The sequence below is a fragment of the Panthera leo genome, chromosome D3 (assembly GCF_018350215.1).
Source record: "Panthera leo isolate Ple1 chromosome D3, P.leo_Ple1_pat1.1, whole genome shotgun sequence".
NCBI classification, from domain to species: domain Eukaryota; kingdom Metazoa; phylum Chordata; class Mammalia; order Carnivora; family Felidae; genus Panthera; species Panthera leo.
The window spans coordinates 90,543,963-90,555,552 of NC_056690.1; the positions used below are offsets into that span (position 1 = coordinate 90,543,963).

The 11,590-nt window shown below is 51.9% G+C and overlaps 1 protein-coding gene across 3 annotated transcripts; it reads right to left on the reverse strand.

Moving 5' to 3' along the window:
* Nucleotides 1-1,966: 1,966 nt before the first annotated feature.
* Nucleotides 1,967-9,963, reverse strand: ZADH2 (zinc binding alcohol dehydrogenase domain containing 2). 3 transcript variants are annotated; one of them, XM_042910409.1, is made up of 2 exons: nt 9,682-9,963; nt 1,967-3,118 (listed from the first exon to the last, which is right to left on the reverse strand). In XM_042910409.1, the coding sequence occupies exons 1-2, from the start codon at nt 9,888-9,890 to the stop codon at nt 2,194-2,196; spliced, it is 1,134 nt and encodes a 377-aa protein (XP_042766343.1). In that variant the 5' UTR covers nt 9,891-9,963; the 3' UTR covers nt 1,967-2,193. The 3 variants fall into 3 exon arrangements, with proteins under 3 accessions (XP_042766343.1, XP_042766345.1, XP_042766344.1); XM_042910411.1 differs by lacking the exon at nt 9,682-9,963 and adding an exon at nt 6,012-6,050; XM_042910410.1 differs by lacking the exon at nt 9,682-9,963 and adding an exon at nt 5,388-5,446.
* Between the last annotated feature and the right edge of the window lie 1,627 nt (nt 9,964-11,590).

Below are 11,590 nucleotides of genomic sequence, written 5' to 3' on the forward strand. Positions count from 1 at the left end.
TAGCTGAATTTAGTCTATTCCTTCAAAACATAATAAATTTCTATTCTGCGGCTTCAGGGATCCATCCGTTAAAATGCTGGTCTTTCATATTTATTACCCTCCCATTAAAATGAGAGAAACCGGGACACACTTCAGTTTGTAAGAAGCGAGAGCTGGCAGCGTCCTGGTTCCTCGTCTTGACAAAGGGAGAAAGTACATTACCGCTTAGACTTCGCACATCTATCCACACGGGGAGCAGCACACACGGGGACTGTTCTTTGATGGGATGATTGGATCGCAGCGCTTTCCCATTACCAGTCATTTCCCGTGCAGATACATTCATAAAACCTGTCCCCTCCCCTGTGTTTGTGTGCGTATCCAAAAGCGAGGCGAAGTCTCCTTCCGTTTGGCCGTGGCTGTTAGGTCTGAAAGGGACAGATTAATAACCGAGCACCACATTGGGCCAGCTTTTCTTGTACCCTGCACTCGTCACCCCTTGCTATAATGAGGACACAAAGAGGCTTGCATCAGGCTTCTACCCTTCTTCATAACTCAAAAGCGTCACAGTGGCAGTAGCCTCTAGTGCTATTTGTCTTTAGTGCAGTTGTGACACTTCGGCATGATCCATAATTTGGCAGCTATTTACCGTGACATTTCCCTTCAGTGCAGCCATAACATTCAGTGAAGCCATTATTTGGTCCCATTTACCATATAAATTGTATTGTTGTGCATGCATGCTAGCAGCTACATTAGGTACCTGAAAATGAGTAAATCTTGTAAAATAGATACTAACAGCTATTCAGCAGTAGGATTTCCTCGCTCCTCAGACGGGAGGAAAGAAAAATTAAATATGGTCACCGGGTTTCCCGGAGCATCTTTAATTGCGTTCCTATTTATTTAGCGTGTTAGATACACTGGGGCCAGAGGCTTTGAGAAAAGGATCTGGTGGGCTTTGCCTTCAATCAGAAAGGCACCGTGGGATTTCCAACGGGAGGGCGAAAGCCGAGCTGAAGGCGAGGGGGCAGGCACGTCGGCAGTAGGCATGGCTCCCGAGAGAAGGCACATGACGGGACTCTCACGTGTGACCCCAGGCAGCGGTGCCCAGGAGCACCTCATCCCCACGGAGCGAGGGCACAGAGAAGTAAAATGGGAACGGAGGAACGGCGTCCCACGCTAAGCACACTATTCTGTTTGCGTGATCAGAGAGAAAACACACGGTGTCCAAGAAAGTCTGCAACACGGAGCAAGTATCTTATTATTTCCCATCCCATCAAGCCCCTCCTCCGCATGGTGCCCTTTGACGGATCCCACCTCAGGCCTATGAAGGATGCTGTTATCAGCCTCTGGCGGTGTGCCTAGAGAGTGCGCCTCCCCTCGTGGTGGGTGTTTCGTTGTGCAGACCCTCCCCGTGGATGAAGCACGTCCTTTCCTTCCTGGGCAGGTAACCCCCAGATCTCCGTAGAGCCCCTTTCCAAAATCTGCTTTTGTCTTCATCGGTTTTCAACACTAATTTGCTTCTTAAGGGAAGAGAGAGGCTTCCCATGCCACATGTGCCTCCCCAGGATAATTGTGCGTAAAGCATTAAACAGCAGAGACTTTTAAAAAATAGGTCTGTGTTCACTTAGTCATTTTCCTAATGATCTAAACAAACAAAAAAAAAATCAAAGTTTTGGGAGAATTCCTCCAAATTTCCATTTAGATAGTTGGTGATTTATAAGAAAGGAAGGGCCATTTCCAGGGAATATGGACTCTGAGAATAGATGGCTGTCCTTCTGCCCTATCTCTTATCTATTAACTGCTCGTTAGCGGAAGACCAAACTCTCCCAAAGTAAGGAATTTGTGAACTATTTTCAAGACTGATTTTAAAATCCCATCAAGCTGAAGGCATACTGATTTGATCAGATCTTGCATCAGGAATTAATTTAATTCCCTGGAACAATAAAGCCTGGAATGAGACTGTCTATGGCCAAAGAATTGAATGTAACGGTTTTACCTCTGAGCCATCGAGGGAAGTTTTTATTGGCATTTTTTTTTCAAGGGAGGGGCAAAAAAGAAACAGAGAGAGAGAGAGAGAGAGAGAGAGAGAAACTTATTCGTTAACACCTTTTAAGAGACATGATCTCCATTACCCACCAAAAATAAACTGATTCGACTCTTTCTGAGGAAGAAGGTGCCCGTTTTCGTTCTCCTTTGACTTCTGCCATCGTTCTGACTTTACAGCTTACTGTTGACAGAGTGAGGCAGTTCGACTACAATCTTCCCAGTGTTTTTTCCCATGTACATATAATCGACAGCCCGGAATACGGACTCCAGGCCGATGAACCTGCCCTCTGCAGACAGGTCTCCGAGGTCCACCTCGCAAACCAGGTCTCCGTCCGCACACATCTGAAGCAAGTGCTCCATGGCTGCTTGATACTCAGAACGGTAATGGTTCAAGAAAAAGCCCTGAACGCTGGCGGATTTCTTCAGCAGTTTGGCTGGTAAGGTTCCTGCTCTCACAGGCGCAAGGCCAGTGGGAGTCTGGTAGCCAGAGACGAACCCAATGACTATCAAGCGCCCTTTGGTAGCCAAGGCATCTACGGCCAAGTCGAACATGGCTCCCCCGACGGATTCATACACCACGTCGACCCCTTCAGGGTACTCCTGCTTCAGGACCGTACCGACGTGCTCAGCGTTATAGTTGATGGGGCGATCACAGCCGATCGATTTCAGAAAAGCGGACTTTTTACCAGAAGAGCAGGTCCCGATGACATGGCACTTGGCCTTCTTGGCAAGCTGCACGGCAAACTGGCCCGTTCCCCCCGCTGCTGCCGTCACCAAAACTGTTTTCCCTTCGGACAGTCCTCCGAGCTCTTTCAGGCTGATGTACGCGGTGGTACCGCTCACCGGCACGGTGACATACTCGGGTTTCACAGAGGCCACGGGGGCCGCGGCTCTGGCAGGCACCACGGTATACTCCGCGAAAGAGCCAGGTGCCATATAAGCCACAGCTTGGCCCACCGTGTACCGGGCACTGGCAGAGAGGCCTAAGGCTACCACCTCCCCCACGCCTTCGAAACCTACATCGAACGGGGTCTTCACCGAAGGGTCATACCGGCCAGCTGAATAGTTGATGTCAGATGCATTAACACCGACAAATCTAGAAGAAAACAGACAAACAAACAAACGAGGATATTAAGATGTTTCCTTCACCAAGGCCTTGGTATTCCGCTTAGAAAAATTCCTCTAATTCCAGGGACTGTGGACAGGTGGCTAAGCTATCTATCCTGGTAGAATTCAAAAAAAAAAAAAAAAAAAAAAAAAAATCAGTCTTGATATTCAGTTGAAAAAAAAAAGTTAAACAAGTATCAGCTTGACCGGGATTTGCAATCAGAATTTTGGTATATTTTATTTTTTTAAATCAGATTGGGAATCGTTTCGTACCACTTTAAACACCAAGTTCTTTATTTCACACGCTATTTCTTTTCCTCCTCTTTCTTTCAAAAGGAGAAACAAACTGTTAACAACAAAAAAAGTCAGGAAGCCCTCTTATACGCAAACTTCACTGCAGCTATGAGTTGGAAATTAATTGGCCTCTTAACAAAGATGTTAAAAACAACAGTGAGATAAAATATATTCGGAGAAGTAGACTTGTATTGATTCTGGCGACAATTTAACACTTCGGATAATAATAGTAATGACAATGATATTATTGAAGATTCAGGCAGTGTGCAAGGTCATCGTCTGCTACATGTTACTGCAGGGTTGTTTAAAACACTGCTAGACTGGCCGCAGCAAATTTTCTTTCTGATGTAACTATGTCCAGCGTGAAACTATGCATTTTGATTAATTGAACAAAAATTGTCTCATAAGGGTAGAAATTTTTATGGAACATTCAACATTTTACAGTGCTTTTTAGATGAAAAGGAAAGCAAATCGTCACTATATTTTTCCTCAACAAGAAGCAGAGACATAACTTGATTAATACCAGATGATTATTTTCACTTTGGTATCCAGAGTCAATTTAATTGCGAGGCCGGTATTTTTACCAGCTTTTTTTCATCTCCGTATACCTCATAACAAAAATATCCTAATACATAAGAAAAAAAGCCGTCTACTAAAAAATGTCAGGAGGTGGCTTAGACACATAATGGAGGACCCTAAAAATGTCATTTCCACCTGTAATGGAATGAAAAGATGGGGGTATCTGGTGGCAGAAGGAAAGCTGGCAAGTGGGTCATTTTAAAATAATTCACTTTTAATTTAACTTAATAAACCAAAACTGCCCCGTGCAAGGACCCACTTCTACCGTATTAGAGATAACACTTTGCACTTATAAATGTTCCCTGATGATCATGCCCTGTGTATCTACAATATTGAAAGCTCTCTACATATTGTAGAAATAAGAAAGCAGGAAACAATTTCTTTGGGGCATGTCAAGCTGCTTTCAGAAGTTAGCACGTCACGTAGCCTCAACAGCACACTACAGAATTCCATAGCCATCGATGATAACACAATAATGAAAAGTGGGGGAAATGATTTTTGCTGGTTTTCCATCTGGGATTTAGTACCAGGATGCTTACATTGTATTTTGGGGGTGGGCGCCTGATCTTTCCTTTCAATTTACATAATTCTCGGGGTTTGGGCTTTTTTAAAAAAAGGGCCAGGTTCCTCCGAGCATGCCTCTGGACTTCACAGAAGGCAGCTAGGGCAGAGCCCAGCTGGAGCGTCTCGCCTCCGGTGCCCCTGCTGTATAGACTGTAAAGCAAAGTCCAGGAAGGGGTCCGTGGGGTGGAAGTGACGGTGGCTTGCTCCAGGGGTGGGGGACTGAGGCCCTGCCGCCAGCTCCTGTCTCTTGGCCCAGGATTAACCCTTCCTGTGCCCCTCTCTCCTCCTGTCTCAGTCCCAACTGGAGAGGCCTTTCCTCCTCGGGGAACCCTCCCCCACCCCCCCGCTTGGACTCAGAGGGACGCCCCTGTGGCGGCTGGCCCCACGGGTCCTCCCCACCTCTAAGGAGCTCGCCCTGGGTGGGGTGGGGGGGGGGCTGCTGGAGGATAATGCATCTCTGGCTGTCCCTCGCTCCCAGCTGTGGTTTGCCACTTGCCAGGGGGAGAGATGGCAAGAGCAAGCGGGGCGCAGGCAGGAGGAAAGTGGAGGAGAGAGGGCACAGGCAGGCGCCGGAGTTGGGGGGCGATGGTCCAGTGGAGGTGGGAGCGGGCTCTGCTGGGAGCTGGGGCGCCCGCGGCTGACTAGCGGGAGCTTAAGTTTTCCATGGGGGCTTTGCCTCAAAAAGCAAATCAAACCTTGTGGTTGAGCCCGGGCACAGCCGGAGCAGCGGCAGCAGACCCGCAGGGCCCTCTGCGCGCCCCGTCCAGGTTGCACACGGCTCTGCGTGTGCCCTGCGGCACCCTCCGTGAGCCCCGGCCAACCTGCTGGGCGCCAGAAGTCCTTCTGGAACCGTCTCCCCTCGGAAGTGCCCGGCCTCCGCCGACTGCCTCCCCTCCCGTCCCGGCTCTCCACCGCCACCACGGAGAGGCGCGATCGGGGACTCTGAGTCCCGGAGCAGGCCGGGGCCGAGCGGAGAGGCCGGGCTTCGGGGAGGAGGGGCCGCCGCCCAAGCCTGCGACCATGACCTCGGCCTCCCCGGGCCGGGCGGGGTCCCGGCGGGCGAGCCTAGTCAGCGCAGGCCGCGGAGCCCGGGCGCAGGGCCGTCAAGCTCCCCGGGAGTCCCGAGAACACACAGCGCGCTGGAGCGCAGAGGCCACACGCCCGGGGCCCGCCTGCGGCCGGACCGTGACCTTGGCCTCGCAAGCACCCCCGTTTTTTTTTTTTTTCCATGTTTCCCCCTCCCCCCGCCCTGCCGTCTTCTAAATTGCCTGCCTCGTCGTCGGTGAAGGAGTCGCTCGGGCTGGTGGCGACAGCTCCCCGCTACTCCGCTCTGCGCACCTCGCCCTCTCCCGGGTCTCCGGGCCCCCGCCTCCCCCGGACCCCAGCTTTGACGCCGCCGCAGCAGGTGGGGACCCGCCACTGCCTAGATGAGCCCTCGGCCTTACCTGGGCTTTGGGAAGAGCTGCTTGAGGGTCGGGAGCCCGCGCCTTCCGCCCCTCCAGAAACAAGTTCAAGAGCAGCGGGCGCAATGGGAAAGGGGGCCCGGGCCGGGGAGCAGGGGACAGCAAAGGGCAAGCAAGCGAGAAAAAGAAAGGAAAGACATGCTTGGTAGAATGCGTGCATTTCGAGACTCTCCTTGTACCTTAATTTAAAATATATGCTCTTAATAAGTGCAGGGTCCTAGCAATCCGACCGGAGGATCCACTCAGAAGACTAAAATCGAGGAACCCCAGGAAAAAGAATGGGGCCGGTGAGGGCTTTCCCCAAATATATACCCTTGGAGAGTCGCCGGTTTATTTATACTAAAAAGTCCTGAACCCCTTCCTTCGTCGTGTTTATTATGAAGCAGGCAGTCCTGCAGAGGGAGGAAGCGCTTTCTTTGAACAAAAACAAAATGCGAAGATCGAGTCTGGAGCCTTCAACACTGGGAGCCAAACAGCGTCGTCCAAATCAGATCTTACTTAAAAAGAAAGGAAGGAAGGAAGAAAGAAAGGGAAGAGAAGAAAGAAAAGGAAAGAAAAGAGAAGGAAAGGGGAAAAAAGGAGAAAAAAGAAAAGACAAAAGAAGAGAAAAAAGAAAAGACAAAAAAAAGAAAAAAGAAAAGGAAAGGAAAGGAAAGGGAAAAAAATCTCCGCCTGGAGAGTCAGCAGAAATACTGTTACCCTCCCCGCGAGCAACAAACCGTTTATCAAAAACGCCTTCCCCATCCCCCACCTGCTCTTTGCCATTACTACAAACTCTTTGCTCCATTATCTTACACTTGAGCAGAAAATCGTTAGAAATATTTGGAAACGAAATAATGTGTCACTATCCTTCGAAAAAAAGGCTAAAAATAGCACACAAGCTGACTTAACCGGAGGGTGTCTTTCTCCCTTTCCTTCTCTTTCCTGAGGGCTGGGCATTGAGAGGGGGTTGTGAAGTTGTCCTCGGCTGCAGGAAACAGTGAGCACTGGATAAAGGGACATCAATTAGACATTCTGCAGGGATTTTATGCACCCCTTTCACACCTTCCCTAAATGGGATAAACTTGATTATCCTAAACCCACCTCTGACTTAAAAGCACTTCCCTCTCGGTGAATAAAGAATTTGTATTTTCTGTTAAGGTGGAATGAGATGTGCAAATATCCAACTGAAAGGAAGAGTCAGGCGGGGCACAGTGAAAATCCCCAAACACCTTTCTGAACAAGTGAATGTGCGCTTAAGCCATTCATTCCAGAGTAGATTTTTATTATGAGAAAAATGAAAAGTGCTTGCATGAAATTTTTAGGCAATTAACACTGTTCCTGGGGAAGATTTGGTCTAGGATAAAATGAACTAACCTGCCGTGAATAGACCTCCAGTCTATTCTTAAAAAAAAAAAAAAAAAAATCTGTAAAATGCCTCCCCCCTCCCCCCCCCCAACTATTTACAAGTATAAAGGATCTTCTTAATATTTGGGGTTAGGAGCAGATCTTCCACAGAGTAGGGAAAGAGGATGCAAAGATCCACCCCCTCCCAACAGGCAGAAAAACTGGCCCCATTCTCTTTCTGATATGGGCTTCAAGGTAGAAGTTAGAGGTCAAGTTGCACCCATAATAAACATACTATAATAAAGGGGGCTCTTGGCATATGTGAAGGGAAAAGAGAGGCATGGATCCTAAAACAATCCGAACCGATGAGCTCCAAACGTTGGGAGCCACGGCTCCAGATCCCTGGCCACCGAATTCGGGGACCATCCCCGGTGACCCAGCGCAGGGGGTGCCCGGGCCCTGTCGCGGAAGAAGCAGCTAAGGGTGACGGTGAGCGAGCAGTCAGAGGAGCCGGAGGAGGGGAGGACAACCCAGGGGGTTGGGGAACACCGCAGGTAGAGAGGCCAGGCGGCAGCACCGGGCGGGCGGGAGCACCCTCCACGGACAGCGCTGGCGGGTGGTGCCACTCCGCCGCTGCTGGGAGTGCTCTAACTTCACACCTTCCCCTGCCCGCTCTGCTCAGTCGCCCCCTCCCCATTTCACACCCGGTGTCTGAAATGGATTTTATTCAAGCAGTGGTGTGTGTTTTACATCAGTGCTCACCGTCAACAGTGTACCTGATCAGAAAAATTAGAAGAAAAGAAAAAGAAACCGGCCCACGTGAAACTTTTTTGCTGGTTAAAGCCTGGAGGCTTTTCAGCCTGCTCTCATCTCAACTTCTAGCAAATCACTCGTGTGTCTGGTGTGCTCTGTGTGTGTTCCTTCTTTTTAACTTGGTAGGATATGTAGCCTTATCTCAATAGCTTTAGCGCTTTATCCCATAAAGAAGAAATCCTCTACAGCCTTGTTTCCACCGATGAAAACTTTTAGAAGGACACACACATCCACCTTTTCAGGCACTCTCTGCACCCCAGCCCGAGAGCCAGCTTCCCCTCAACCCCACCCTTGGCTCCCTCAATTTTTACGTTGCCAACAGGTTTCCAAAAGTTTGAAATCATGAGCAGAATTATTCAATCTTGCAGTCTTTGGAAGGCTGATATGAATCTCTAAAATGAACGGACTAAACGTGGCAGCAAGCTACGTAGGTGGGGAACACTTTGTCCTTCGCTCCTTGCAGGTGACTTACAGGACTTTCCAGGGCACAATTTACAACACAGTTACAACCAGAACCCACGCCTTCCTTCAACCGCACATCCAACCTGAAACATGCAATATTGTAGTCCTCCGATGGGACTGAGCAGGCGGGTGAGCCCTGCTCTAGCGTAGGGGACAGAGCAATGGGGAATGCCCCGCCTGCAAATGAGGCGGCGAGGGGGACCCACCGAACAGAGACCGAAGGGCACGGCTCCCACAGACTAAGGTCCCTTTCCTTCCCACACCTCTCAGGTTACTAGAGATTAGTGAGCTGGAAACACATCAAGGTAGGGAGTGTGGAGGTGGGACAGGCGATCAGAAGGTAGGGCGACCACTCGAGTGCCACCCAAAGGTCTGCAGATCGTGCAGGCAAATGCAGCCGTGCCCCCACCCCAGCCCTGGCCCAGCCGCCCCGGACGCGCCACGCGCCTGCCGGTAAGCTCTGGGGCACAGACAACAGCCACACAGCACTGACAACACGCAGACGACACCGGCGAGGTGCACACCAACACACCCAACGACAGGCTCCGCCATGGCGAGGCGGCTGCCAACCTGGAGCGCACGGGAAAAGCCAGTCGGGTCCTCGGCCTCCTTCCTCCAAAGCACGTTACCTAAACGTCGCAGATTGTGTCCAGCCTGTTCCTGGTCCACACTAAAGATTATGGGAACGCAGGAGTCGTGGGTGCGCGCGGGTGGGCCGGGCGGGGAGCCTCCCCTTCTGGGTCCCGTCGGTTTTATTTCGGGAGCGGGAGGGGGAGGAGGGAGGGCTGGGGGAGGGGAGGGGAATCCCAAATTAAAATAACCCTCAGTTATGAGGACGTTCCGTGGCATCGGATATTCACACCGGCAACAGTCACGTTACGTTCGCCTTCGCCAGATGGCGGCGGGTTCAACTTCCCGGGATCTCGCAAAGTCAGGCTGTGCGCCCGAGCGCTCGCCGGAGTGTGGGGACGCAGGCCGGCCCGGGACAGCCGGGGAGCCGCGCAGCGCGGGCCGGGGCCCGGCCTGGGCGGGGGGCGCGCGCCGGGCTCACCGGTTCCGGACGAGGAGGTCTCCGTCCCCGGGGAGTGGCACCGGGCAGTCCCGGCACAGGGTGACGGCCTCGCGGAAGTTGGGGCTCAGACGGGTCGCCACCAGCTTCTGCATGGCGCGGGGGATGTTGGAGCCCTGGAAGTCCAGGAAGTGGCGGGCGTACGACATGTCCACGATGGTCCGGGCCCCGGCGGGCGCCAGCCGAAGCATGGCCCGCGCCTCTGCCCGCTTTCTGCGCCGCCGCCGGCCGGGGTCGCGCCCAGCCCGGGCCGCTCGGCTCGGCTCGGCTCGGCGCGGGCGGGCGGAGCAGGCGGGTCCGCCCCTCCTCCGGCCCGCGTGCTCCCCTCGACTCCCTCCCCCCCCTTCCCCACTACGACTGGCTCCCTCTCTCCCCCTCCCTCCCCGCCGCGCGCAGCGCCGGCGGTCCGCGCAGCCCCCGCGGTTCCCGGACGCGCCACCCCCGGGGTCCCGGCCTGGGGATCGCTGCCACCCCGGCCGCTGCTCCTTTAATCTTTTTGTTTTGGTTTGAATCTGCTCGGCGCAGACTGGCCAAGGATCCTCTCCGCCCTCCCCCTTTCTCCCGGCGTCCGGGAGGCACCGGATATCCCCACCCTCCCCGCGCTCTAAAAGCCGGATTTGACTCCTCTAAAAGGGTGAGGGGGGCGGCGAGGGGAGCTGCGCGTCCCGCGACCGCCGCGGCCCTGAGCCGGCGGCAGCCCCGGGCGTCCTCGGAGCGGCGCGGCGCCGAGCGGCCGGCGCAGGCACCTCCCCTTCCCGTGCGAAGCGTTCACTTCCTTGCAAGGTGGTACGAATCAACCCCGAGCGCGGCCGGGGCGGCGGGGCACGGCCGGGGGCCCCGAGCCGCGCGGGGAGCCCCCGCCGCCAGTGCACGCGCGCAGGCACCCAACGCGGGGCGGGGACGCCCAGAGCACCCGGCGCCCCAGGCTCCTGGCCCCCGGGGCCCCGAACGCCTCGCCCGCGCCTTCTGCCCTCAGCCTGTCCCATGCAAGTTGCACGAACTAAGCCATTTTATTTATTTTGGCCTAGATTTCGTGTTTTTCCATGAATGTTTTAAGTAGCCTCTACAAGACTGTTACAGGTTCCCATTGGGAAAGAACGCAAAAATTGGAAACTAGAGGGCCATATTCCCAGAGCACATGAGCATTTTAAACTTCTAGGTGGGGATGCCGAAGGACTTAATTGAATTGGAGACGTTGCAATTATGTATGAAGACCTCATTTTATAACCCAGCTAGAAGGATCTGACGTTCCATCATGTCAATTTTCTCCCTAATTGTCTATATTGACCAAATAATCAATTCACTTTTCATAGAGGGACCGAATTGAGTATCTTCCACATTTTTGTATGATAAGCTGAGTCCATCTTTACATTTTTATTAAAGGTATACATTTTAATTAAAAAACCCACTCTTGTTTTACACTTAACCTAGAATTACCAAAATCATGAAGCCACACAGTGCCCCTCCCCAATGAGATCTAACCCCCTAACTAAGACTGCAAAAATGACACAGGTATTTTTATCTCAAATGTTGGACATTCTCATCCAAGGATAGTTTGTGTCCACGTGGGTGCGTGTGTATGAATGTTGCAGGGGGTGGGGGGGTGGACTTACAGGTTTAAAAATCTGCAGGAACTAGTGTCTACTTAACTTGGCTTATAACACATGGGTTTTACCCGGTATCAGCCAGTGGATTACAATAACAAACCCCTCAATGTCTTTCTCCAATGTGCAATCTTTTATGTTATGCTGCATTAAGATTTCTTTCTTTCTTTTTTTTTTTTTTTTTTTTTTGTCATATTGTTTAGCTCCGGAAAGAAAAAAAAAAAAAGAAAACAAAGCAATTAAAAAGATTGACAGGTATGGTTTGTGAGAGACCTATTTGTAATTGT

Coding starts and splice junctions, on each gene's coding strand:
- ZADH2 (XM_042910409.1), bottom strand. CDS start 9,890: ATGCTTCGGCTGGCGCCCGCCGGGGCCCGGACCATCGTGGACATGTCG. Junction 3,119..9,681: donor GACCTCCTCGTCCGGAACCG/GTGAGCCCGGCG, acceptor GTTTTCTTCTAG/ATTTGTCGGTGTTAATGCAT.